This window comes from Lissotriton vulgaris, chromosome 4_1 (genome assembly GCF_964263255.1).
Source record: "Lissotriton vulgaris chromosome 4_1, aLisVul1.2, whole genome shotgun sequence".
Lineage (NCBI taxonomy): Eukaryota > Metazoa > Chordata > Amphibia > Caudata > Salamandridae > Lissotriton > Lissotriton vulgaris.
In genome coordinates, this window is record NC_141691.1 from 1,452,019,908 (window position 1) to 1,452,043,292 (window position 23,385).

Sequence of the window (23,385 nt, forward strand, 5' to 3'; positions counted from 1 at the left end):
TGAAAAATTAAGGGATACCTAACATGACACATGACCCCATCAATGAAAAAACCTTTTTCAAAATTGACCCTAACTGTGTTTAAAAATCATAATCGCTGAAGTGGAAGAAATCTTGGTTGGTTTATTTATTTATTTAATTTGTTTATTTAATGCGATTTTATATAGGCCGAACATTACCCGAAGGTGTCAGAGCGCTTTACAAAAGAACCAGTTGCGATACATAAGGACTTTGGATTACATGAGTTACATGTAATGTGTCTTGTCCCCACAAATACCCATGGTGGCTGACACCCAGAAAATCTACTGGACATCCGGCCTTCTCAAATGGCCAGAAAGCAACACGCAACCATTTGCGAAAGCACCTAAATGAATGTAAAAATTAAGGTTCATCCATTCTTTTTTTTTCTTGTTGTGGGACAGAGACCTTGGACTATTATCTTATATAACAACTTGCCTTTATACAGAGTTTTCAGATAAAATGTAGTCCTGCAAAGTGCTGTAGATAACAGGAATTCTTATTACCCAATTCAAAGGTGTGCATTTTGTTAATCTCATTAGTATAAAAGGCTGAGTCAGCAGGACGAAATGCTGAGTATGCTCTATCAGATTATAAACTGGCCAACGCAGATCAGCTATTTTGTCAGTGTATATTAGGTAGAAGCTTTTAGTACATTAACATTTAACACCAAGAAAAATTGCTCTTCTGTTGCCTTATTTTCCTGATAAGCACATACTCTTAGACCCAGAAAATGTACTTCATGTTACCTGCCGATATGCGCCTTATTGTGGTCTCTATCGGTCAAAAAATAGAAGTGGCAAATCACTGAACTGAGTGGAACACTCACGGTGATTGGCTAAATTAAGGTGAAGATTAATGTTTAAGGTTGGCGGTCATTCAATTAATTGGATAGAAAAAAGGCGAGTCCCTTCACCCCTCATGCAACTCCTCCACCTTATCCACCAAGCCTTTTTGGCATTTCTAGGTCACTGACCTAGGGTGAGCCTGTCTGCCTCATCATCCCTGAAGGAAAGCTTTACAGCTATGAGCTGTTTAAATATCACTACAAACTGAGGGACGAGAAAGAGGTGTGTTCAGCTTTTCTGCTGAAGTTGCAGAAAGGAGCTTGGAAGCAACACAGAATGAATACATAGATAAAATGATAATAATACTCTCAATTCATTAGGTTTGGTGAAAAATAATTGAATACCTCTTTTTCAGCATTTTTATGATTGGTTGAATGGCCCTTTTACATTATCAATAACTTTTCCATATGTGTATGACAAATTAAATCTTCAAGGAGCAATATATAGTATGTTATAGAAGTACACGGTCTGTTCTCCAAGTACACGGTCTGTTCTCCGTTTGTAGGAGGCATAACAAACTCAAAAGTGTGGTATGTAAAGACACGACAAATTGTAGTAAAGAGAAGAAAGAGAAGCTCTCTTCTTTTTTACTGTCCTCTTTTAACATGGTCATCCTGCATCCCTTTAGTGGGATGGGCGTTCCCAGCTCTAGGTTCCACTTTTGGAATTGGGGTCAACCAGTGTTTATATGTAGGACACACCAGTACTGCACTATCAATGATCACACCACACATATTTTAACTGGAACCTGCTCCTCCTCCATTGTAGACTCAAAGATGACTTCCTGGCGTTCAGCACAGAGGTGAAAACCTGACGGTCCCTGGTAGCCTACAAGTAAACAATATCTTGGAGACCCAATTCAAGACACATCTTGAGCCTTGGTCAAAGTCCCATCAAGCACCCACCAGACAGAACCATCTGGTTCAACACATTTCCTTACCTTATCCAATATATTGAAATTCAAGTTGAGTCATGCTTTAGAAGCACTCTGAACTACACAAATACTACGGATGCTGCAAAGAAGGATATGCTGAGTAAGTGAGTGGTTGATATACTTCCCACAATGAACAATCTCTTGGCACTTCGGGTAACTTGTCTGCATATTTTCCTGTATATATCGTATCTTTGGCAATATTTGGCACACAGTGAAATGCAGTTTAATATTTATTCGAAATATTTGAAATTATTCTTATTCATACAACAATATTTGTGTGATGCATTAGAATTATGGATTCAGTTACCATGTCACTTTTGCCTGCTCTATCTAGAACAGCACACACATACTGTCCAGCAAAATAGAATGGACATGTCTATGTTATGTTTGAGAAATGTGGTTCTAGAGATGATAGAAGAAGAAGAGACAAAAGAGATGGATACCTAACTGGCCTTATTAATTCACATCTGATGTCTATCTGAGCTGGTGGGTTGACAATGTTCTATGACTTCAATCTGTTGACAATAAGACGAGTTGAGCTATGTGCCGTCACAACCTCAATTTACACTATGTGAGAAGATAGCTGAGAAATTTTGAGGTGTGACCTGAGGCGCCACTCACATGCACTAGTTTATCTTGCGAAATTACGAGGAATCTTACAATGCACCTCATTGATTAATGAGGCCAGCACAGAGCAAGCATCATGTGGCCCTGTGGCAGCCATCTTTGTTTAGAGAGGACCAGAATTAACAAACATGCATCGTGTGAAATCCTTCCTCCAGAAAATCCTGCAGGCCGGCCATAGGGTTAATTATCAAATGTTCTCTGACGCCTCAAGGGATGTATGATCATTAAGACCAATGGGAAACAAAACCCCTCTCACCATAACTACTCCGGGTTATTTAAGGTGATGGGAGAGTGGTCAAGAAGTGCTGCAGAGATGAGAAATTAGGTTAGTGGTGTTATGGAACAACTGGCCTGAAGCTTTTCCGAAATGCACTAAGGTGCATTATTGATGACATGGTCATACTCGAGTGCAGCATTTTTCCTTATGTGTATTTAAGAGCTAGTGACCTCAACCATCTTCATTGTGTAAACATTTGCTCACCTACAAGAATACCATCTTACACTTTGCTGATAGATTTGTTTCTCTCTCTTGCAAGTAAATGGTAAAAAGTCCTACAAAAGGTGGAGGAATGCAGCATAACCGGAAATACTGGGCAGTGTGGCTGCTCTGCACTATGGATTTTTGTGACAATAGCCAGGTTATTACCATTTGAGTGATGACACTGAGGTCGTGGTTCTTTAAGAAAAAATGCAACAGTGGCCTTAACTTTTACCGCCGCTGGCATGTGGTGATGGAAGAAGGCATTGACTCCCACCTGATTACATAAGCGAATAAAAGCACATGCTTTCTGAGCCCAGAAGGCAGAGAGTGTAGTGCGATGCTCATACCTTGGGTGATATAATGTTTCTGTCTTTTCCGAGAGGAGAAGCGTGCCATGCACTCAGTTTTGCACCCAGTCAACAATATCCTCTCTCCTGTGGTTCAATACCTTTATCTGTTTATCCAAATAATCTTGGGCTTTTAACCCTCAACCTTCTGCCCTAGAAAATACCCTTTCTCCTTAGAAGTACCCACATTCCATTTAAGCACCCACTCCCATTCACTCACTCATGCTCACTTGCCTACTCACTCATTCACTCAGACTCAAAGAGCCCGATTCACAGAACTAACTTAAGACAAAATCCTAAACTTACTACCATTTTGGTATTCACAGAAGGCACTTGCTCATTTTGGTATTCACAGAAGGCACTTACTCATTTTGGTATTCACAGAAGTTAGGAGTCCTAACTCCAGGACTCCTCAATGCCTTCTGTGAATTCTGAAGGTCTTAAAGTTAGGATTTATTCTCAGTTTTGGAGTAGTAAAGTTAGGACTCCTAACTTTAGGACTCCTAAATGCCTTCTGTGAATACCGAAAATCTTAAAGTTAGGATTTTCTCAGTTTAGGAGTAGTAAAGTTAGGACTCCTAACTTTAGGACTCCTAAATCATTATTCTGCTCACCTGATGGTCTGGGAAGGTTATAAGTCACAAGGGAATGGGTATAACTGGAGCCCTTAGCTGAAGATGAAAACTGCAGATAAATACAGATATGATCTGTTGCTGGGTAGTAGCAGGGAGTGGCAGACTTCCATAGGGGCGAGCATGGAGTCCAGTACAAGATTCAAGAAGGTATTTCCACTATACAGGGATGTTATACATTGCCCGATGTCTTATGCATTGCAGGGGGGGCAACAAGGTCCTGCTCTTAGAGGGCCCCCTCAGTCACCTGTTTCCTTCTCCCTAAAAGTCTGTCTGGGTGTGATTGGGGCGGGTGCCCTTCCATAGACTTTGCGAGGAGCCTTAAAGACTCAAAAGGCCCCTGCCTCTGTCAACCCAGTAGAGCAAAGATATTATACAGAATCGTGAAATCTGGTTGGGAAAATATTATTTTCTCAGGAGACAGCTTGCTCAGTGCTGTTGTGCCTTCTTGGTCACCTAGGAATTGAATGGCAGCTTGTGCATGAATCCCACAAGACTGATGTAAAGAAGTCTGGACTGAATTTATTTTTGGAGGGTTCTCAGTGAACAGAGCAAATTCTGTTTCTGTTGTGTTAAATTTGTGGTCATTGGCCTATTGATGAAGTGTAATACCCTGAGTGATCAGCAAAGCACCTAGGAGTTTCATGTAGAAAACAACATAAATACGTTTTGTTATGGAAGTTTGTGGAACCCTATAAATAACAGGAAGGGAGGGGGATGTGAAGACCTCCGTTTGGACTACTATGAATGATATACAAGCGCAGCTTCAGCAAGTCCCTGAACTGAGGAGCAAAACACTTTAAAAGGAGGAATGGAAGACGTAAAAGATGATGTACTGTGTTGCGCAAATCCACAACAAGAGCATTGAAATGTAACTTCTTGATCTTAGTCCTCCACCCTCAACAAGTGCAAGACCTGACAGAAATGGATCATGATACTCTGTGGATGGAAGGTGGTCTCTGCTGTCAGTTTCCAGAAGGAAAGTGTTGAGTTCGGCATGGAAGTCATTCAAGGACTGAAAGCAATGGATTGCATGTACTTTATATCTTAATTGCTATTGTTACATTAAATCTTTATCCTCCACTCCTGCCACTTCTGTGGACTGATACTGCTCAACCTCGGCTACTTTGTTGTACACATAGCATGCATGGATCTTTGAAGTTGCTTATGTGAATCCGTATGGCCTATAAGGAAATAACTTTATGTCATGGATGAGGGTTTGAATGGTGTTCTGAGTTGGACAAACCTTTTCAATGTTCTTATATGTACCTAAAGCATATATGCTATCCTCTAACCAATGTGTTTCAGCCCATAAGCCCTTTTTTTTGGATAACCAAAGCAAACATGGAGTCGACTATCCATGGCTGTATTGGTTGGTGTCTTTGCTTCATTGATGTTTGTGTCCCTTACAGCAAAAGAAATCAGATTTGGGCACATTTTCAGGCTGTAGAGACTCAGGCTGAGAATGAACTGTCTAATGCTACTATGTTAAGGAATGTGGGATAGGTCAACAGCAGTGCTTAATTTGTTAAAGAATATGCACAGGGCCCAAAGTTTTTTTTAAAAGCCTGCCGACAGTGCTGCCGAATGTCAGGGTTGCTGAGTACCAAGACAGCTTAGTCTTGATCCCATCTCATGTGTCTTTCTTCTACTACCTTCCACTTCCTGTATCTTTATTTCACTCTTGAAGGTTCTTTTTTAGTCCTGCATTCTCATTTTGCCACAGATTTCCTACCTTTCTCTTTCTTCTTCTTTGCTCCTTTTTTTCTCTTTCTCTCACTTGTCATGGATCAATTTCTGATGCTGGAAAAAAAAGTGTCGATGGGCCCCACCAGCAACATACAGCTCAAATCAAGCACTGGTCAACAGAGTTTGTGACCTGAGATGGTCTGACACATCAGGTGCTGGACTCTAGAGCCGTCAGTGCAGTATTACTCAAAGGGATCTTAGAAAGCTAGAAAGACTATGGCAATAACAGTTTAATTGTTGTATTTGTCAGACGAAATGCCACCCTGTAAACGTACCCACAGAAATTCCTCATTCTTTTGGGTTTGTGTGCATACTATCTATTTTTGGAAATTCAGGCAATGATACACAATCACCAGGATTTGTTTACAATTCCAGATTCTACAAGATTTTTTTTAATGTACAAGATTTGTGGTTATGTATAAATCCCTGTCACAGGTTTGGGCTGTTTACCCATTGCGACGTTGACATGCAATGCTCCCCATCCCAAAGGTTGTGGCTAGTAGTTTTTAATTGATGCAGTTGTAGAATATCATATGCTATTTCTTACATCAGGTTGACCCATTTCAACTTTTAAGTTAGGGGCGCTGTGGAATGATAATCTTCACTATAGTGCGCATCACAGGGCAGATTCATTTTGGCAGTTTATGACTTTAGTAGTGTGTACATCTTTGGAGCAGCACAATCTGTCTTGGTGCCTCATCTCTGTAGCATAGGTGATTATTATTTGGACTTGGCATTTTCTGTCACTGGGATTTTATATGGATTCCCTGTGCTCTGCCTTGATTTGATAGTGCTGCATTCGTTGAGTATGTGCATAGTGTACACCTAGCTGTATGTTTAGTGTTTCTGTTGGTTGTGCACAGCTGAAGGTTATGAAATGATCGATGTTGACATATAGTCCTGTTTCTTCTTTTCTTTGTTACTCTGGGTGTCTACTTGCTTCTGTGCAGCATTAGGTGGTGAGGTGTGATGCAGTAAGATTGCTGGGTGTGCATTGGTGGTGCTGCATGCTTGATAGTTTAGTTGTGTCTAAGGCTTCACTGTATCACTTGCCTCTTTGGGTATATATCGGTCGATATTTTCAAATGCGAGTGCAGGCGTGCTACTTGGCAACAGCTTGCACTGCCTTTAGATACATGCCTGTGGTGCTTCAATTTGTTTATGATACTTTTTCGCAAGAGTGACAGTTTTCCTATCTGTGACTAATGGCCTAAATGCAAATAAGTGTGGGAACTGTGACATAGGACGCAAAGCTGTGGGGCCGGGGAGAGGGATGACAACAGGGGCAGAAACGTAGTGTGCAGAGTGGGGAACAGCCATTACATCGCGGCTTTTGCCCCGCATGCCATTACCACGCATATGTTGTAACAACGCATAGTCTTTACTGTCCATTTTTTTACAACGCATGTGATTTTACCACGCATGCCTTTACAAAGAATTTTGTTGTAAAGGTATGTATGGTAAAAGCACATACGTTGTAAAAAATATAGGCGATCCACATCGTTGTGAGGAAACAGAGGCTCTTCCGTTTCCTCACAACAATGTGCACCGCCCCTCAGACGACTGCAGGAACCACGAGGAGAGAGAGGAACCATGAGGAGAGTGAGGTAAGGGGGATTGGGCCTGGGGTGGTGGTTACTATTCTAGGGTGAAAAGGGGTCGGGGGGTCGTGCAGAGTAGTGTTTTAGGGTAGGGAGAAGACTGGGGGTCAGGTGGACGGTCGTGCAGGGGTAGTGTTTTAGAGTTTAGGGTAGGAAGAGGACTGGGGTCAGTGGGAGGGTTGTGCAGGGGTAGTGTTTTAGAGTTTAGGATAGAAAGCGGTCTGGTGGTCGGAGGGGTCGTACATGGGTAGTGATTTAGGGTTTAGGGTCTATCCTAAACTCCTACCCCTGCAGGGGTAGGGGTTTAGGATAGTGCAATGGCTGGGGGTCAGGGTCGTGCAGGGGTAGTGATTTAGAGGTTAGGGTAGGGCAGGGTAGTGTTGCCTACCGTACACACTTTTACCAAGTGTATGCCTTTGCCACGCTTGCCTTTGCATTGTAAAGGCATGCGTGGTAAAGGCATATGCATGGCAAAAGAATGCATTGTAATGGTAGGTTGTTGTAGGCGAATTACCGTAGTAATACCCACGTTGTAATGGCACGTGTGGTATTAGTATGCATAGTAACTTCATACCATCGTGTAGGGAGCGCATCGTCTTGTATAGCGAGTGGTGGAGGGGCAAGGGGGCGAAAGTGCCTTCGATGCAGCCACAAGTGCATTCCTGCAAACACCACACATAATGCCTGCAGTAAGCGGGTTGAGGCAAGTCCCTAAGTAAAGTGACATTTGCAGAGGTTAATTAAGAAAAGTAGAGCACCATTGCCCCATTGCACTTCAAGCACCCGCCTCTCTTAGAGAATGTTTAATTGGGGACTGACGGTATGTAACACCATGGACATAACCCTTTACATGACCTCAAGATGGCTGCCTCAGTGGCCCCTTCCACCCTGTACTACTACTAGGGGACTAAATCTGAACTTCGACCAGAACTCAAATCATAGCCCCATCTGGCCTACCCATCTAGTCAATGAACCTGTGAGCGACCGCGGAGACCTTGCTTTTTGGCAGATGCCATGTGGAGCTACATGATAGCTATAGAGGAGATGGGCCGCGGACTTCCCCTCTGCCCTCACCTACCCAGCCGGACTTTGGGCAGACTTTCCCTCGTCTTTCCAATGTTCTCTCCCTCCTACCCCTTCACCCTACCCTTTCCCCTCTACTCTCCTTTTACCCCGTCCTCTTTGCTCTTTTAATGTTTTCCAACAGAGACCTAGCATTCTGGCCGTTGCTCGGTGGAGCTACCTGATAGCTAAAGAGGAGATGGGCTTTGGACCCCCCCCCCTGCCAACACCTACCCAGAATTAAAGATCTATTGGGAAAGTGGATTCTTCTTCCCCCTCACTTTGATAGGGCGTGTTGCACTAATAAAGATGTCAGTACCACCCTTACTGATTTTTCTTATTTCAAATTTACCGATCAAAGGCAATGCAGTTTATTTTTGAGAATTGGAAAAATTGTTTCGCCACTTTATTTGGAATAAAAAAGCATCAAGGTTAAAACTATCAGTCCTTCAACTTGATACTAGTTGGGGCGGGCTGACACTCCCCCATATTTGTACTTATTATGAAGCAGCGTTTATGGATATAGTAGTTCGGCTGCTTGATAACAGGGGATCTTTGGATAGCTTTTTCCTTAGTAAAATGGCCCATGAAGCCGGAACTCAGCTTCCGGTCTTCTTAAAAACATCAAAACTTCCCAAAAAAGTTAGATAAAAAACAGTTCAAGCACTTTCTAATAGACTTCATAACTTTTATTCTCAAAAGGCCCAGTCTTCAGGATTTCAATACTTGGGCTTCACAGAGGCCAGAAGTTTGGGACTTTATATTCGCAATAGTCATGTTAAACTTTGGGAATCAAAGGGTTTTAAAGACCTAAGCCATTTTATAATAGAAGGTAGATGTATTAACTGGGAGTAGGTTCAGGCTAGATGCAGTAGGCAGAGTAGGTTACTCTTCTTTAGCTTCACCCAGGTAAGATCGTTGTTAAATAAATATATACACCCAGGAAATATAGGTACCCCCTCTGTGTTTCAAACTAAAATGCGAGGTATAGGGAATTGGTATCAAGTTTTTCGAAATCAAGGCGAGCCCCTAGTCGTTACTAATTTTCTGGAAAAAATAAAACAGGAATTGTCTTGCAATATTTCAACTAAAGAGTGGCAAGCTATTTCCTAACATTGCAGTAAGGCACTGAGAGCTGCAAACTTCAAAAGAATGGTGTTTCTGTCCCGATGGACAGCTTATTATACCCCCTATGCTTTGCATAAAATATATCCCGATGTTGAAAATAAGTTTTTTCGTTGCCAACAAGTTGGTGAGGGCTGCTGGCTACATGTTTCTTGCACATGCTCAAGATTGAGCCAGTTCTGGGTGAAAATATGTGCTGAGTTCACTCGTGCCCTTCGGAGTAATACACAACCTGAGCCCGAGGAGGCATTGTTTGGATTATTAAAACAGAGCTTAAAACAGGTTTTAAAAAGAGGAGGTGTAATGTTTTTGTCAATCTCCTTCTAGGTGGCACATTCACTGTTTTCCAGAATTGGAAAACATCTAAAGCCCCGACCTTTCTTGAAGGGTATACTAAAATGAAACTAGTTAGAATCTATGAAGAAACTTATGCGAAAAAGGTGGGAGCTGTTAGAAAATTTGTTTCAGTTTGGAAATATTTTGATCAAATGGAAAGGGATCTCCAAGTACAACACTTCAGTCTATATGAAATGTTCCTGTTCAGTATGAATTGCTTAGTAAGAATTGAATCTTGATTCAAATGAAAATGGAGCTTTTGGGATAACATATCCATTGGTTCTACTGCACTTTAGCACTTGCACTTAGCTTCTAAGAAACAATCTTTTTCAATTACAAATTATATAATATCCGTAATGTTTACATTCCCTGTTTCATTTCTAGCGCTTCCACCTTAGTTTAAATGAAATGATCTTTCTCTGATATATATTATTTATGATGATTACATTTCCTTTTTAATTAATGGGTTTGTTCAGTATGAATACTATTTTTGGAAAAGGATTTCCCGGAAACAGATTTATCGATTCATGGCACTTTAGCATTTACTACCTAGTCAATATTAAATGTTTATATTTCCCTTTTTAATTAAAAGGATTGTTCAGTATGAATTCTATTTTTGGAAAATTATTTTCAGGAAACACATTTGTCGGATTCATGGCACTTTAGCACTAGCACTTTAGTCAAATTTAACTGATCTCTTTTTCACATTACAATTGCAGATGATTTAGTTTTCTCTCTAATGTAAAATAGTGCATAGTATCAATGGTAATTGCAAACACAAAGATAAGTTTTTTGATTCCCAGTGGCTCGCAAATAGACCTACCTCACGAATATTAATGAGGTAGGTCTCGGTTTGCAACCCATTGAGAATTGCTAAAATCGCAGGGATGATGGCCTGCTGGTGTCAGCAGACCACCATATCTGTGATTGCTTTTAAATAAAGCAATCTCTTTTCTTTTAAATGCAGCCCGTTTTCCTTATAGGAAAACGGTATGCATTTCCAATAAAAATTAAAAGTTTTCTTTTCAGTTTTTAAGAGTAGGCCGCAGTTTGTGGGACTACTACCTGCTCTTAAACAATGTTTTTACAAACATTCGCAAAGGGGAAGCGGTCTCTTTTGGACCCTTTCCCATTTGCGAAGGGGTTACAGCCTACTTGAAGTAGGCTGTAAAATAAGAATGTTTTGCGAACACATTTCCATTGCAAACCATCCACATACACCACTGTGATTCAGTATTAGGAAAGGACACCTTAAACACACCCCTTTCCAATACGGAATCGCAAGTCCAATGTTCTATTCAGTAATAGGATACCGAATCACAAATAGGGCTTAGTACATGTAAAAAAGCCTTTTTGCATTCACAAACAGCCCATTTGCGACCACAGAAAGCCTTTGTAGATGTGGCCCATAGTCTCACCTGGAACAAAGGGACATGCTAACAAGTCAAAATGCGCACCACAAAGAGAGACAGGGCTTGGATCCTAGAATAAGGCTCACCCTGCACTCCCATGTTTTAATACTATCAGCAGCATAAAGAGAATCTCTCAAAATAAACAATCCTCCGTGCTGGCGCCCATTTTTCTGGTTTACTACAGGCTAGGTTTTGCAAGGAATTTATTAGCTGCACCTGTGGGTGTCAGCTGCCATTCAAGAATACTTTTTCTTTTCTACAAATTATGGGAATGGATTTCTATTGAAGAAATAAAATGTATTTCCATTGAAGAAATAACTATCGGATCGCTTATTTCCCATAGTTCTCAACCAGTTCGACTTCTTGTAACTTATTTAAAAAGCATTTATATTTATGCTGTGATCAAATTATGAATGGCTGATAGATATGAGCCCACTTTACAGTATCTCTTTTCACATTCAGAATACATAAGCAGTATGCTGGATGATTTGTGCCTCCTATTTATCAGATTTTTCATACGCAAGTTTAAGCAAAGGCTTGGTGATTTGCATTGCAGCATAATATTTATGCTTGAAAAGGTGCTATTTTTAGGTTTTGCCTGCACAGCACTTGCGATGTGCTTGTGAAATCTGTTGTTTTTAATATAAACTTAAAAGGGGCTTACCTCCTGCCCCCTCGCATTTCTGACTTTTCATTGGTTCCTGTGCTTGCCACTCACGTTTCCTCCATTTCTATTGGCTGTAGCATATTTTCCTGTATTTACCAATACTTGTTCCTCGTCTGCTTCTCTTATCAGTTTCCCGTATCTGAAATACTGGTAACATCCACTTTCGGTGGAACTATTGTTTCATAAAGTTTTGCCTCTTTCTGCTTTTATGTCTTGCAGCAGATTTTTATAGCACAATTTATCACCCTGAGAGATTAAGAGATTTTCCCAGAATCACAGAATGTTGCACTCGAACCAGGATACTCATCTCTCGCGTCAGCAGCTCTGGCCGCTGCGTCACATCATCTCCTCTCCCGTGATACTTGTTTCTTCTTAGTTACTCATAAGCTGCATCACTTCTCTTGCCATTCTTTGCAAAGTTGGCCCTCTAAGTTTTCCTAGTAAGGTTCACCAACCAGAAATGACAGTTCACGAAACACAAAATTGCTGATGGAAAGAAAGCATCTCAACAAATAAGATTTGGTTTTCAATCGAGTTTCAATGTGTAAGCTAGTTCCAAAATCTAACTAACAAGATATCACTGTATTTTCTGAACTTGGAACTTAAGGGCCTGATTAATGATGTTGGGCAGACTTACTTCCACCCGTCACCTACTCGGAAGCAGGACTGCCCGACTAAGAGTTGGAGGTCCCACTGCCACATTATGGTGCAATCGCCTTCACGGCAGTCGCAATGTGTATATTTTGTATTGTGGCACGTGCTGCAGCACACGCCACAATACAAAAAACACATTTAAAATATCCCTGCGCTATGTGGCAGGCACCATGCGATGCCTGCCACATGGTGCATGGATGTTTACGGGGGGAATAGGTGTCCCCACCGCCCACAGCAGAGGGCCAGGGAGAAAAGGGGGCCCACTAGGGGCCCCCATAGTCACTTTCTAGCTGCCTTTTCATGGCTGGTTAACCGCCACAAATCAGCCAGTGGAAAGGCACATTGAAACCCCGACGGCGCTGCATGAGCAGGCACCGTCTTTATTAAAGGGATTACAGTCCCTCCGATGGTCCAACGGGCTCCTTGAGCCCATCAGATGCATGGTGGATGGTCTCTCCGCCAGCCCACCATCCGCCCGCCATCGTACACAATAATTTTCTGGGCCAAACTTTGAGTAAATCCATCTAACAGGTTTTGCTGAGCTCTTGATTAGAAATACCTGGTCGTGGATGAATGGGAAATAGACCCTCCCTAAAATCCAATAAGTGCTCTTTCAGTATAAAGTGGAACTTAACCGTAACTCTATGGTTTCATTATGTCACTCTTATATGTATATGTAACACTCAAACATATTTGCTTTGATGCATATATTTACAGTTCATCCGCATTCTACACTATCACTTTAATTAATTGATCATCCTCCCAAATTTGCCCCTCCTCATAACTACGTACTAGTGTTGGTCTGATTTTTTAAAAATGATTCTCATTGAAACGATTTGTTTGCCCATATAATAATAGAACATAACGCACTATGGATGTTCAGTGGTTTGGGAAGAATTAAGGAGTCGGCACATGTGAATCCTGGACAATTGCACTTATGAATGAAATCATGAAATCATTGACTTTTTGGCCTAGTTATTTGTATTTTAACCAAATGATTTCTTTATTTGTGCCTTCACACTCTCTTCCTTGATTTGGTCTTGATCTGGACTATTATTGGAAATACGTTGTTCCAAGGAGCAGCGATAAATGTTGAAATGAAATGACAATTTTTTTAATATCCCACCATTCCAGCAAGCCACTTATTTCCAAACGTAACCACTATGTTAAGCTTATGCAGTAAAGTTCTCTTTCACTGCAAAGTTCATACCTTGTTTCCACGATTTTTAACACATCTCTAGTAAATGATACAGCAAGCAAAGATCACTTTCAGCGTGTCAATGAACTAGTCAGTAGGGAGCGCTGTTTACCGAGGGCAGAGTGAAACCTAGCAACCCAGTGATTTAGAGTAGTTTTGGAAACTCATTATTTAGAAATGTAGTAGCTGCTCATTCCTGTTTTACACCAGTGTTTCCTAAACTATATTGATTCTCTCTCATTTGCTGCGCTTCAAAGACAGAGGTCAAATGTCAGGCTTTGACTTCTGGCAAATTGTTACTTATTTTTTAACATGGGAACTGGAATCTACAAACTCCTCTCACTTTGCATTCAGAGGAACATAAGTAAAGTGAATTATGTGCCAATCTTGCTGAGGTAAAGTGAGTGTGAAAGGAAAAGCTGTTTGATGTCATTTGTAACACACAATAAAATGTAAATATCTTTAAATGAACTGTACAAATTCAGCAGTTAGGAAAGCAAAAATGAAGCACATTTTTAGGTTTTGCCTGCATAGTGAACTCTCTTGTATTTAATATATCTTAAAAGGGGGCTCTTATCAGTTCCCACACCGAATTTCTGTGTCCATTCACTTTTGTGTGGAACTTTTTTTTTGCTTTTCCTGGCTGCCCACATTTATGAAACTTCTAATAGAGCTGTTCACACTGGTTACGTTCCATTCACAGTCAAAGTCCTCTAAGCACCAAATATCGCTATATTTTACGGTTGTATGACACTACAACGCGGGCTATTACCACGTGTGCCATTACAACGCTGTTTTTACAATGCAAGTTGTTACAACGACTTGCGCTGTAAGCGCTGGATAGTTGAATAGTTTAATTTTCTATTCCAACTCCAGCCCACGTTACAGTAGGGAAGTTGTTGGAATAGAAAATTAAACTATTCCCTATCCACCAGCGCCCTCCAGCGCAAGTCGTTGTAACGACTTGCATTGTAAAAGCAGCGTAGTAATGGCAGCGCGTGGTAATGCCCGCGTTGTAAAGGCTGCTCACCATATTTTACTACTTAACAAGCAGTCACACATACAGTTATCTTGCAGGCACTAGGGGCAAATATTTTGAATGGTGAAGCAGGTGCACTGGCACCAGGCCCAAAAGTTGTAAGAACTCCTCTAAACCCATATTGTTGCTCTTACATCAATTAATTCTATTATTTCCCTCTTTCATTTCATTTCTCAAGCTTTTGCTATTACCTACCCGCACTATACCACTAGTAATACAGCACAATATATTGCCTTTTTGTACATTAACAAGTCATAACACTTTAACAGACTTTCTGCAACTTATATTGTACAACTACTCAGCAAACTACAACTTACAACAAAAGACAGATTATTATTAATCACATAGGCAAAACCTAATACATTTGGCAATCCTTTTTTTATTTGGCACCTGGATGGACAGACGCGTTGTTAATGACAGGCAGTATGATGGTATATTTATCCAACATTTTTCATTAAATATAGATAGATTGGTATGTTGATTACTCTGGAATTTGATGTCCAGTGTTTTGAGTGATGTAAATTGTGCAGAGTACTTGAAAAGAATCTGATTATTTTACAGTGGGGGAGAGAGGTCATAACACAAAGCGAGCACTGCAGTGCTAATTTAACAAACACCTCTGCCACAGTTTTGGGCTGACTCGTCTCTTAACTAGTTAAAGAGCTGAAAATGCACTACTTTACCATGTGGCGGTAAATGCATGTTTCTCACTGGAAATCTAGAGACATGTACTGCTTTTAGCTGGAAACGCAGTAGCATTCGTTGGCATGTCCAAAGTAAACAACAGACCATAGAATATTAATTTACACAAAGTAACATAACACAATTACAGTGTAACAGGACACAACAAAATCGTCAAAACAGAATGCAACATAATATGCACACATAGACACCAGCACAAAAACAACAGAACACAGCACCAAGGTCATGAAAACATGCAAACATGTTCTGTAATCTGACCCTTGAGGTCACATTCTTGACTCCAGCTGTAAACAAGCTCTCACTCCACCTGAACAGAAAGAAACAAGTGGCTTTCAGTAAGAGAAACTTTAGCTCACTATTGGTAGAATGGTCTGAGCAGCAGGAAAATCCTCCGATGGTGTGACATTAACACTGTCAACAGTATAGTCAAAATTGTACAACTTTAATGTTGACTTCAAGTTAAGTGAAGAGATATAATCAGGGCCACTGGAATTATGTGATTCTGTGACTGGCATTTTTTTGGGCATAAATATGGATGTGGCGCATTTACTCCATAACCCATAATCTGCTCCATAATTGGAGATTTGAACAAAAAAAATGTTCTTTAGCCCAAATGGATAAAAAGTTACTAAAAACATGGCGCTGTGTTTCTGTGCACCGAAATGCCCTGCGTGAAGGTTGACTGGTCATCTATCAGTTGCTTGTAACTGTATTTTGGGTGTTAAATTGGTACTCATAAGGTGAGATCTTTTCCCAGCGAGTGTAACCATGGGTACAAATGGCCAAATAATGAAGTAATATTATCACAAAATGCACTGCATTACCCTACATCATTTACCTTTTCTTGACGCATAAATTAGGCAAACCTGCTGCATAAACTGGTCCTCCTCTGCTGCATAATTCCAAGGGCCCTGGATATAATGTAAGAAGAAAATAAATAAAACTCCATAAACGAAAAAGGAGTTCAAAATACAGAAATTCACCGGTGGAATTAACTTAACTTGCGATCCCTATAATCGAAAGGAACTATGGGTACACAAAAGATGGATATTCCAGTAAGATGTGATAGCAGGTGCTGATGTTGATATGGTTGGCTCCAAACCTGTTGCTGTGACAAAGGAAGGGAGCAAAGATATGGTTCTAGATATTAAGGCATCAACAGTGGGCAAGGCCTGTTGTTGGTGGATCACCATGAAGCCAATATGGTGGTTCTTAATGAGGAGCATCAAAGATAATCTACATATCTTAACTCAAGTGGATTCATTTCTCCCGCTCATTAACTCAAGTGAATTCATTTCTCCCGCTCCTTAAGTCTTTATCCAAAGCATTTATTCGAAGATCTGCACACTTCATGATACTTCTCACAGAAACTAGTTCATGACACAGCGCATGATAATATAAACGCACAGACCTGAATTAATCCACACCCTGATATGAAGGGACGCGCAAGGTGAGCTGGCAGGTGACTCATTCCTCGTTTCTGTTCTGCTGCCATACACCTCGGTTAGCTCAGAGCCAACTGCTACCGCTCCCTTTGCTGTCTGCTTTCCAGCACTCCCTTCCTTGCACCGCCTGCCATTACGGCCATTCCACACTCATACATAGCGATTCACATGCCATTGCCATTTCATATTGCCGCAGTCGTACGTATAGGCCAGCGATGCCAAAAAACATTAGCCATCATTGTACCCTACTGCTCAACTGACAGGCTTGTTTGGAGCCATGCCTATTCTAGAGAATTTCACAGACTCTAAATGTAAGAATGTTTAGCTTTACAAAGAAGACCAGCAATTTTTATGAACTTCAGATTAGTCCATGAAATTGTAAAGCACAATTACAGGACCTAACTGTCTCCAAGCACTTTCTAACTGTGGCTCCTGTGAATAGAGAAATTGTGGTGAAAATCGAAAGCTGCAGAAAACCTATAGAAAATCTAAAAGCACAGCAAACCTTATGTGCAGCATTGTACCACAGAGTACTTAAAAGCATATACATTTGAATATCAAAATGACAGCATTTTCTTCAAATCGTACCGGGAAGGATTCATTCAGGAAAGTCACTGAACAGACATACATTGGTGCTTACCCTAAGTAAAGGGGTACTCCTGCTGCTCTTTAAGGCTCCCTTACATCTTTAAGGCTCTCTCGTATATATCTTTGTGAATTGGCCAAAAGGCATCCACAGTGGGAATAAAATGGGAGAATTTCGGGACAATTCTTATACTATTAGTAAAACTAAAAATAATAGGGCCCTCTTTGCCCTTTTACTGACAGGGAGATACTCAGTTAGGAGTCGGTGCACACATGTATGTAAGAGTACATAAGGCGCTCGCCTGTAGGGCTACTTCCGTGCTCATAAACTCTTTTGTGAGTGAATCCGCCCCATTGTGATTTCTACCTTTAATTTTGCGCTTTCTGTGATGGATTCTTCTAAACGTATGTTTGTACACATCATCTTGTTTTCTTTCTGGTTCCCTTCTCCAGAAAGAGGTGTTGTATCCCTGTAAGATTTGTTTCTTCGAGAATTATACTCGAGTACTATTGATAATCTCGTATCTGCTGAACAATTGGAGATTCCAGACCCACTACATGTATACCAAAAAAAGAATATAGGAAGAGTAGAGGCCATTTAAGAGTGAATAATAGAAAGTGCTGGCCTTTACTGGGGAACAAAATGTCATGCGGCCCTCGCTGCTGCTGAGTATAATGGGGGGGGGGGGGGGGGGGGGGGGGCTTTTGTGGTGCGAACACAAAGGGGCTTCGCCAGTCCCTGTCAGAGTAATAAGAGCAGTGACTGACCCCTGAACCCGAACATCCCGCCCCTCCCCCACCTTGCTAGAGTCACCCACAGGTTATCACTTGGACGCTGAGTTGTTACTGGGTGGGCGGAGGGACCCGGGCTGAGAGGGGGATGCAGCGGCGAAAGAAAGGAAGGGGCTTGAGGGGGTGTCAAGCACGGAAATAAAAACATTTTAAGCTGAATAGCTGGAGCCAAGTCAGACGGAGACTGCTGCACGATTGACAGGTTATGCATATCTGAATACTGGCTCCCTGGGCATGGGGCCATGTCAAAGGACATCCCTGATTCAGACACTTCTAGTCAGAATCTGTGTGCTTTTTTCTTTTTTTTTTACATGATGTTGCTTCACACTCCTTATTCTGACAATCAAAGCATAGAGTAGATCCAAGAGTGTCTAAAGTTTCTTTTTAAAAACTCATGAAAGCTTATCAATGTGTGTGTCTCCTGCTGGTCCACGCAAAGATGCTTGTGTCCTAGTGATTTGAGATTTGTCCTTCATGAGCTGCCCTTCTCGTGGAAGACTTGTTTAGTGCTGATCAGGTAGCGACCGAGATTGATTGCTCATTTGCTCTAGTACAAAATAATGTAAATGCTACCACATAACACAGAAGTAAGACACCTCTTGTCAGACACCAGGTGCTGATTACATGCTTCTTCTGAGAAAGAGATTAAGGAGTTTTAAGAATCCCAGTAACACAATATTTGAAGACTATAAATACAAAGCAGTAATGCATATTTCCCAAGTTCCTGCACACAGTGTAAACCAAGGCTTTTATTGCATGCAGAATTCCACTGGTGAGCAGGCAATTTTGTAGTGGTATTTGCACTCAGCGAAGAGTGCACATTACCAGAGCAACCACTCAATCAGTGCAAAATGTCACATTTGCACTGGTTAGTCAGGGCATAATAAAGTATTATAGTATTCACTCCATACGAATGTTGTGCACCAGGGTACAACGTTGAGTGAACTGGTGTCACACTGTGTGTGCTGTGTTTGCATAATTAATGAAGAAAATGCATTTCCAATACTTTCAAAAGACTACTATCTGCTCCCTTCTGATGTTTTTCCAAACAGGATTTCTTTAATGCAGCATTAGTTTCTGTAAGGAACATGGGCTGGTAAAAAAAAAAAAAGTTTGCCATTTCTGAATACAAACGCAAGGGTTTTGGCCTGCTGTTCTGTGCAGGCCACCATCCTTCTGTTTTAACTCAACCTTAGAGGGTCGTAAATACAGACCTGCCTAATTAATATCCATTCGGCAGGTCTTTCTTAAACTGGACTCTTAGCGATTCGAGCTAGCAACACTTATGTCGCATCACAGAATGCAACTCTTGTTGCAGAAATTCGTTTCACCAGTGTATATTTTGATCAGTCTTCTGATGTCTCTGGCCCTGATTCTTGTCAGGTGTAGATTAAACCTGTGCAGTGAACTCCGCTCCACTCGCAGAGTTTGAGGAGTTTCCCACACCCCGCGTTACGCAGAGCTCACAGAGTTCAGAAAAATTCCACTTTGCGCAGCAGGGCGGAGTTTTTTTCCTCACTCAAATTTACCAGCGTCAAGTTGGCAAGTGTAGGCAAGGAAATTCAACCTTCCGGCGAGATTTTTACTCGTTTGTGATCGTCAACATCAAGTTGGTGAGCGCGAGTGTGGAAAATGAACATCCTGGCGAGATTTCTTAACGCGGGGTGGTCAGGTTTCTCATTGTGAGTGGTCGCATCTGCTCGCAACCCCTCGCAATGAGAAACTGCTTGTTTACGTTGAGAAAGCTGCCTCTGTAGTAAAAATCTACTCGAGCAGCGGAAAAGAGAAAAAAGGGACCGCTTGCGCTGTGCACAGTGCCGTTCGCAATGATTGCACAGTGCTGACAAGTATCCGTACTGTGCAGTCACCACGAACAGCATTTTTCTATGGAACTCCACCGCTTGCGGAGCTCCGCGTAGTGCGACAGAGTTTTTTTGCACTTTGTGTAGCTACGCATAGGGCAACTCAGCGAACTCCGCCCAGGGTTAGTGTAGACCCATAAAAAGATGAACATAGACAAGGCAAGTACGAGCTACAAACATTGACTGTAGCAATACCTTAAACTTCGTTTATTAAATTGACATATTTTATGTTGAGAGCAGGTAGTGCATTCATCAATAAGTAATGGAGTATGATGATGTATTTCTGAAAATTATTTAGTCATTGAGCATCTCTGAAGAAACTATGTAACCCATCACAAAACATTGCATTACAAGTATATATACAATATGATGACTTTTTTTATCTCTCTTGATTGGCAGGTGTCTTTGGAATCCGTTTGTGGGTGGCGCTTAGAGGTAATGTGTTTTAAAACCCTATTTTGTGGAGTGGAAATGTTGTTTCTGTGCAATTAAATTAAACTGGCCTTGCCAGTGGGGTGTCTGCATGTACAGCTGGGCTTGGGGTGGCACATGGCACAGTTATCCGTAGTGAGGTGGGCCTACAATGTCTTCAATCATCCAGAGAAAAACTCCCGATGGAGTTACAGGCCAGTCCGACCCCGATGGGTGCGCCTGTGCGGCCAGCAGGATTCAACACTGCGCCGCCACTGCCAAATAAGCTCCCTACAGAAAGCAGGCCCTGGCCAGCCAGGGCAGAGAATGTACCTGAAAATACTGTGGATGTTGCATAGGCAGCCATTTTGAAAAGAACGACAGGCTTTTAGTAATTATCTGGTTTGGAATTGAAAAGTGTTCAACATCTAGAAATAACATATTTAGTGCATGCTAAAGAATGTGTGGCCTGCTGACAAAAATAATAGATAATGTTATTACCATTAAAATGATGGCTGAAGACAATGTATTCTTTTTAAGGTGAACAAGCAAACCTACCGATATGAAGGAGCCCCGTTAAATTCGCCTGGGTTGAGGCGACAGAAACGTGAATGGATTGTCCCCGCAGTGATGGTGAGAGAAGGAGAGGACTATTCACGGAAAAATCCAATTTGCAAGGTAAGTGCCCGCCAACTGAGAGGAACATGGTACAGCCTAATTGTTCATATCTAAGCATAGTCATTTATTAATTTATTATTTCACACTTTTTCTACCCACAGAGATTAAACTGTGAAGCCACATTCTAATAATCCCTTAGGATATCAGGTTTGCTCTCCGCCACCAAGGCCTATGTGCTAGAAAAATTCATAGATCTAATTCCGTTTGCAGAGTGCTGCCATTCAAGTATTCAATTAAAGAATTAATGCATTCATCCATCATGCATTCATTCATTCATTCACTCACTTATTCATTCATTCCATCTTCATGGAGACAAAATAGTGGAGCCAAATCCACATTTTCCCAGAGGAAATTATATACTGTGTATGGGTCACTCTCTGGTCCAAGCTTAAACAGCTGCCGACTCTGATTTGAGCATGGAAAAATGTAAATTCTCATTACTTATTTGCAGTTTCACAACCGATCGAAACCTTGCTCTTAAAGGATACTTACAATTGAAGGAATTCGTATAATATGCTGGAATTATCACATTTACAAGTTGAGGGTTTATGAACATTTATTTTATTATTATTATTATTAAATGGAATTTGTAGAGCACGCTGACACCATGAGTTTCCTGGCGCTGTAGGACATCAGTTCCCAAACTGAGGTTTTGTGCAGGGTTAGCAGGGTAGGGGAAAGAGAAACGTTTTTAGCAGCTTCCTAAAATGAAGGAGGGAGCTGCTTGATTTGATGGCCAGGGGAAGGGAATTCCAGAGTTTCGGAGCCAAAGAGGCAAACCTTCGTCCACCAAATTTGTTAGTTCTGAATTTGGGTGTGACGAGTGATTTAAGATGAGCAGAACGAAGGTTGCGGTTTGGACAGTAGGGAGTGATAAGGGAAGTCAGGAAGGCAGGACTGGGGCAGTTGAGGGCTTTGAACGTGAGACAGCTCAACATGAAGGCCACCCTTTGTTCAATTGGTAACCAGTGAAGTTTGTACATCAGGGGTTTGGCAGTTTGCCATTTTGGAGATTTAAAGATGATCCGGGCTGCCTGGTTTTGGACCACCTGAAGGCGGTGGAGGAGGGTTTTGGGGAGTCCGTGATAAATGCAGTTGGAAAAGTCCAAGCGGGAGAGCACAAGAGACATAATAACCAGAGTCAGGGCAGGTGTGGGAAGGTGGGAAGCAGGTGGCTGACCTTCCGGATCTTTCTGAGTTGGAAGGAGCAGGATGAGATCACGGAGCCAATATGAGGTCGGAGGGAGAGTTCGGCCTCGATAATTACGCCGAGACTTTTTACGGAGATGGAAGGGGTCGGTGGGGGGCCCTGTTCGATGGGCCAGAACTGGGTTCCCCAGGAGGAGAGGCTGGAGCCCGGAAGGAGAAGCTCGGTTTTCCCGGGGTTTAGCTTCAATTGGTTGGAGTTCATCCAATCTTGGATATGAAGCATGGCTGAATGAAAGTTGTCTATCGCATTGGGGGAGTTGAGTGGAAAAATGATCTGTAAATCGTCGGCATAGTTAAAAACTGTAATGTCCCAGTTACGGAGTGAGTGGAGTAGGGGCCGGAGGTATAGATTGAACAATAAAGGTGACAGGGAGGAGCCCTGGGGGACTCCGCAGGTTGTGGAGGTCTTGGGTGCTGTGTAGGGGCCCAGCCGAACGGCTTGGGTTCTGTCAGACAGGAAAGACCGGATCCAGCTGAGGGCAGAGTCTTGGATGCCAGCCTGTTCGACCCGGTTGAGCAAGATGTTGTGGTCAACCGTGTCGAACGCGGCCGAGAGGTCCAGGAGGACGAGACCCTTGGGGGTTCCTGAGTCAGCATTTCTCCTCAGCATGTCGAGGACAACTAGGATGACGGCTTGAGTAGAGAATGAGGGCCTGAAGCCGGCCTGATTAGGCTCCAAATAGCAAGAAGACTCAATAAAATTTGAGAGGCATCTGGTAACGTGTGCTTCGAGGAGTTTTGAGAAATAAGGCAGAAGCGATATGGGGAGGTAATTGGAGAGTTCCGCTGAGTCCGCGTCTGTTTTTTTTAGTAGCGGGACAAGCAAATAAATGCAAGTAAATGCAAAGTTCGTCTACTCCCGGCTTTCCGCCTCAGGAGGATTGATGTCTCGCAACGCTCGCAGTCAGCGTGGTTTAGGTAATGAGGGCGGGGGTGTGGTCTAAAAAGGGGCGTGGCCAGCGATCTCGCCGGT

At 42.0% G+C, this 23,385-nt stretch overlaps 1 protein-coding gene across 1 annotated transcript in view; it reads left to right on the forward strand.

Moving 5' to 3' along the window:
* Positions 1–23,385, forward strand: part of LOC147724094 (desmoglein-4-like) — a 110,200-nt gene that overhangs the window by 13,343 nt on the left and 73,472 nt on the right. Inside the window, exons 2-3 of the mRNA XM_086965675.1 lie at positions 20,514–20,549; positions 21,066–21,203. Of these exons, the coding sequence (XP_086821801.1) occupies positions 20,514–20,549; positions 21,066–21,203 (174 nt within the window). The remainder of the gene's footprint in view (positions 1–20,513; positions 20,550–21,065; positions 21,204–23,385) is intronic.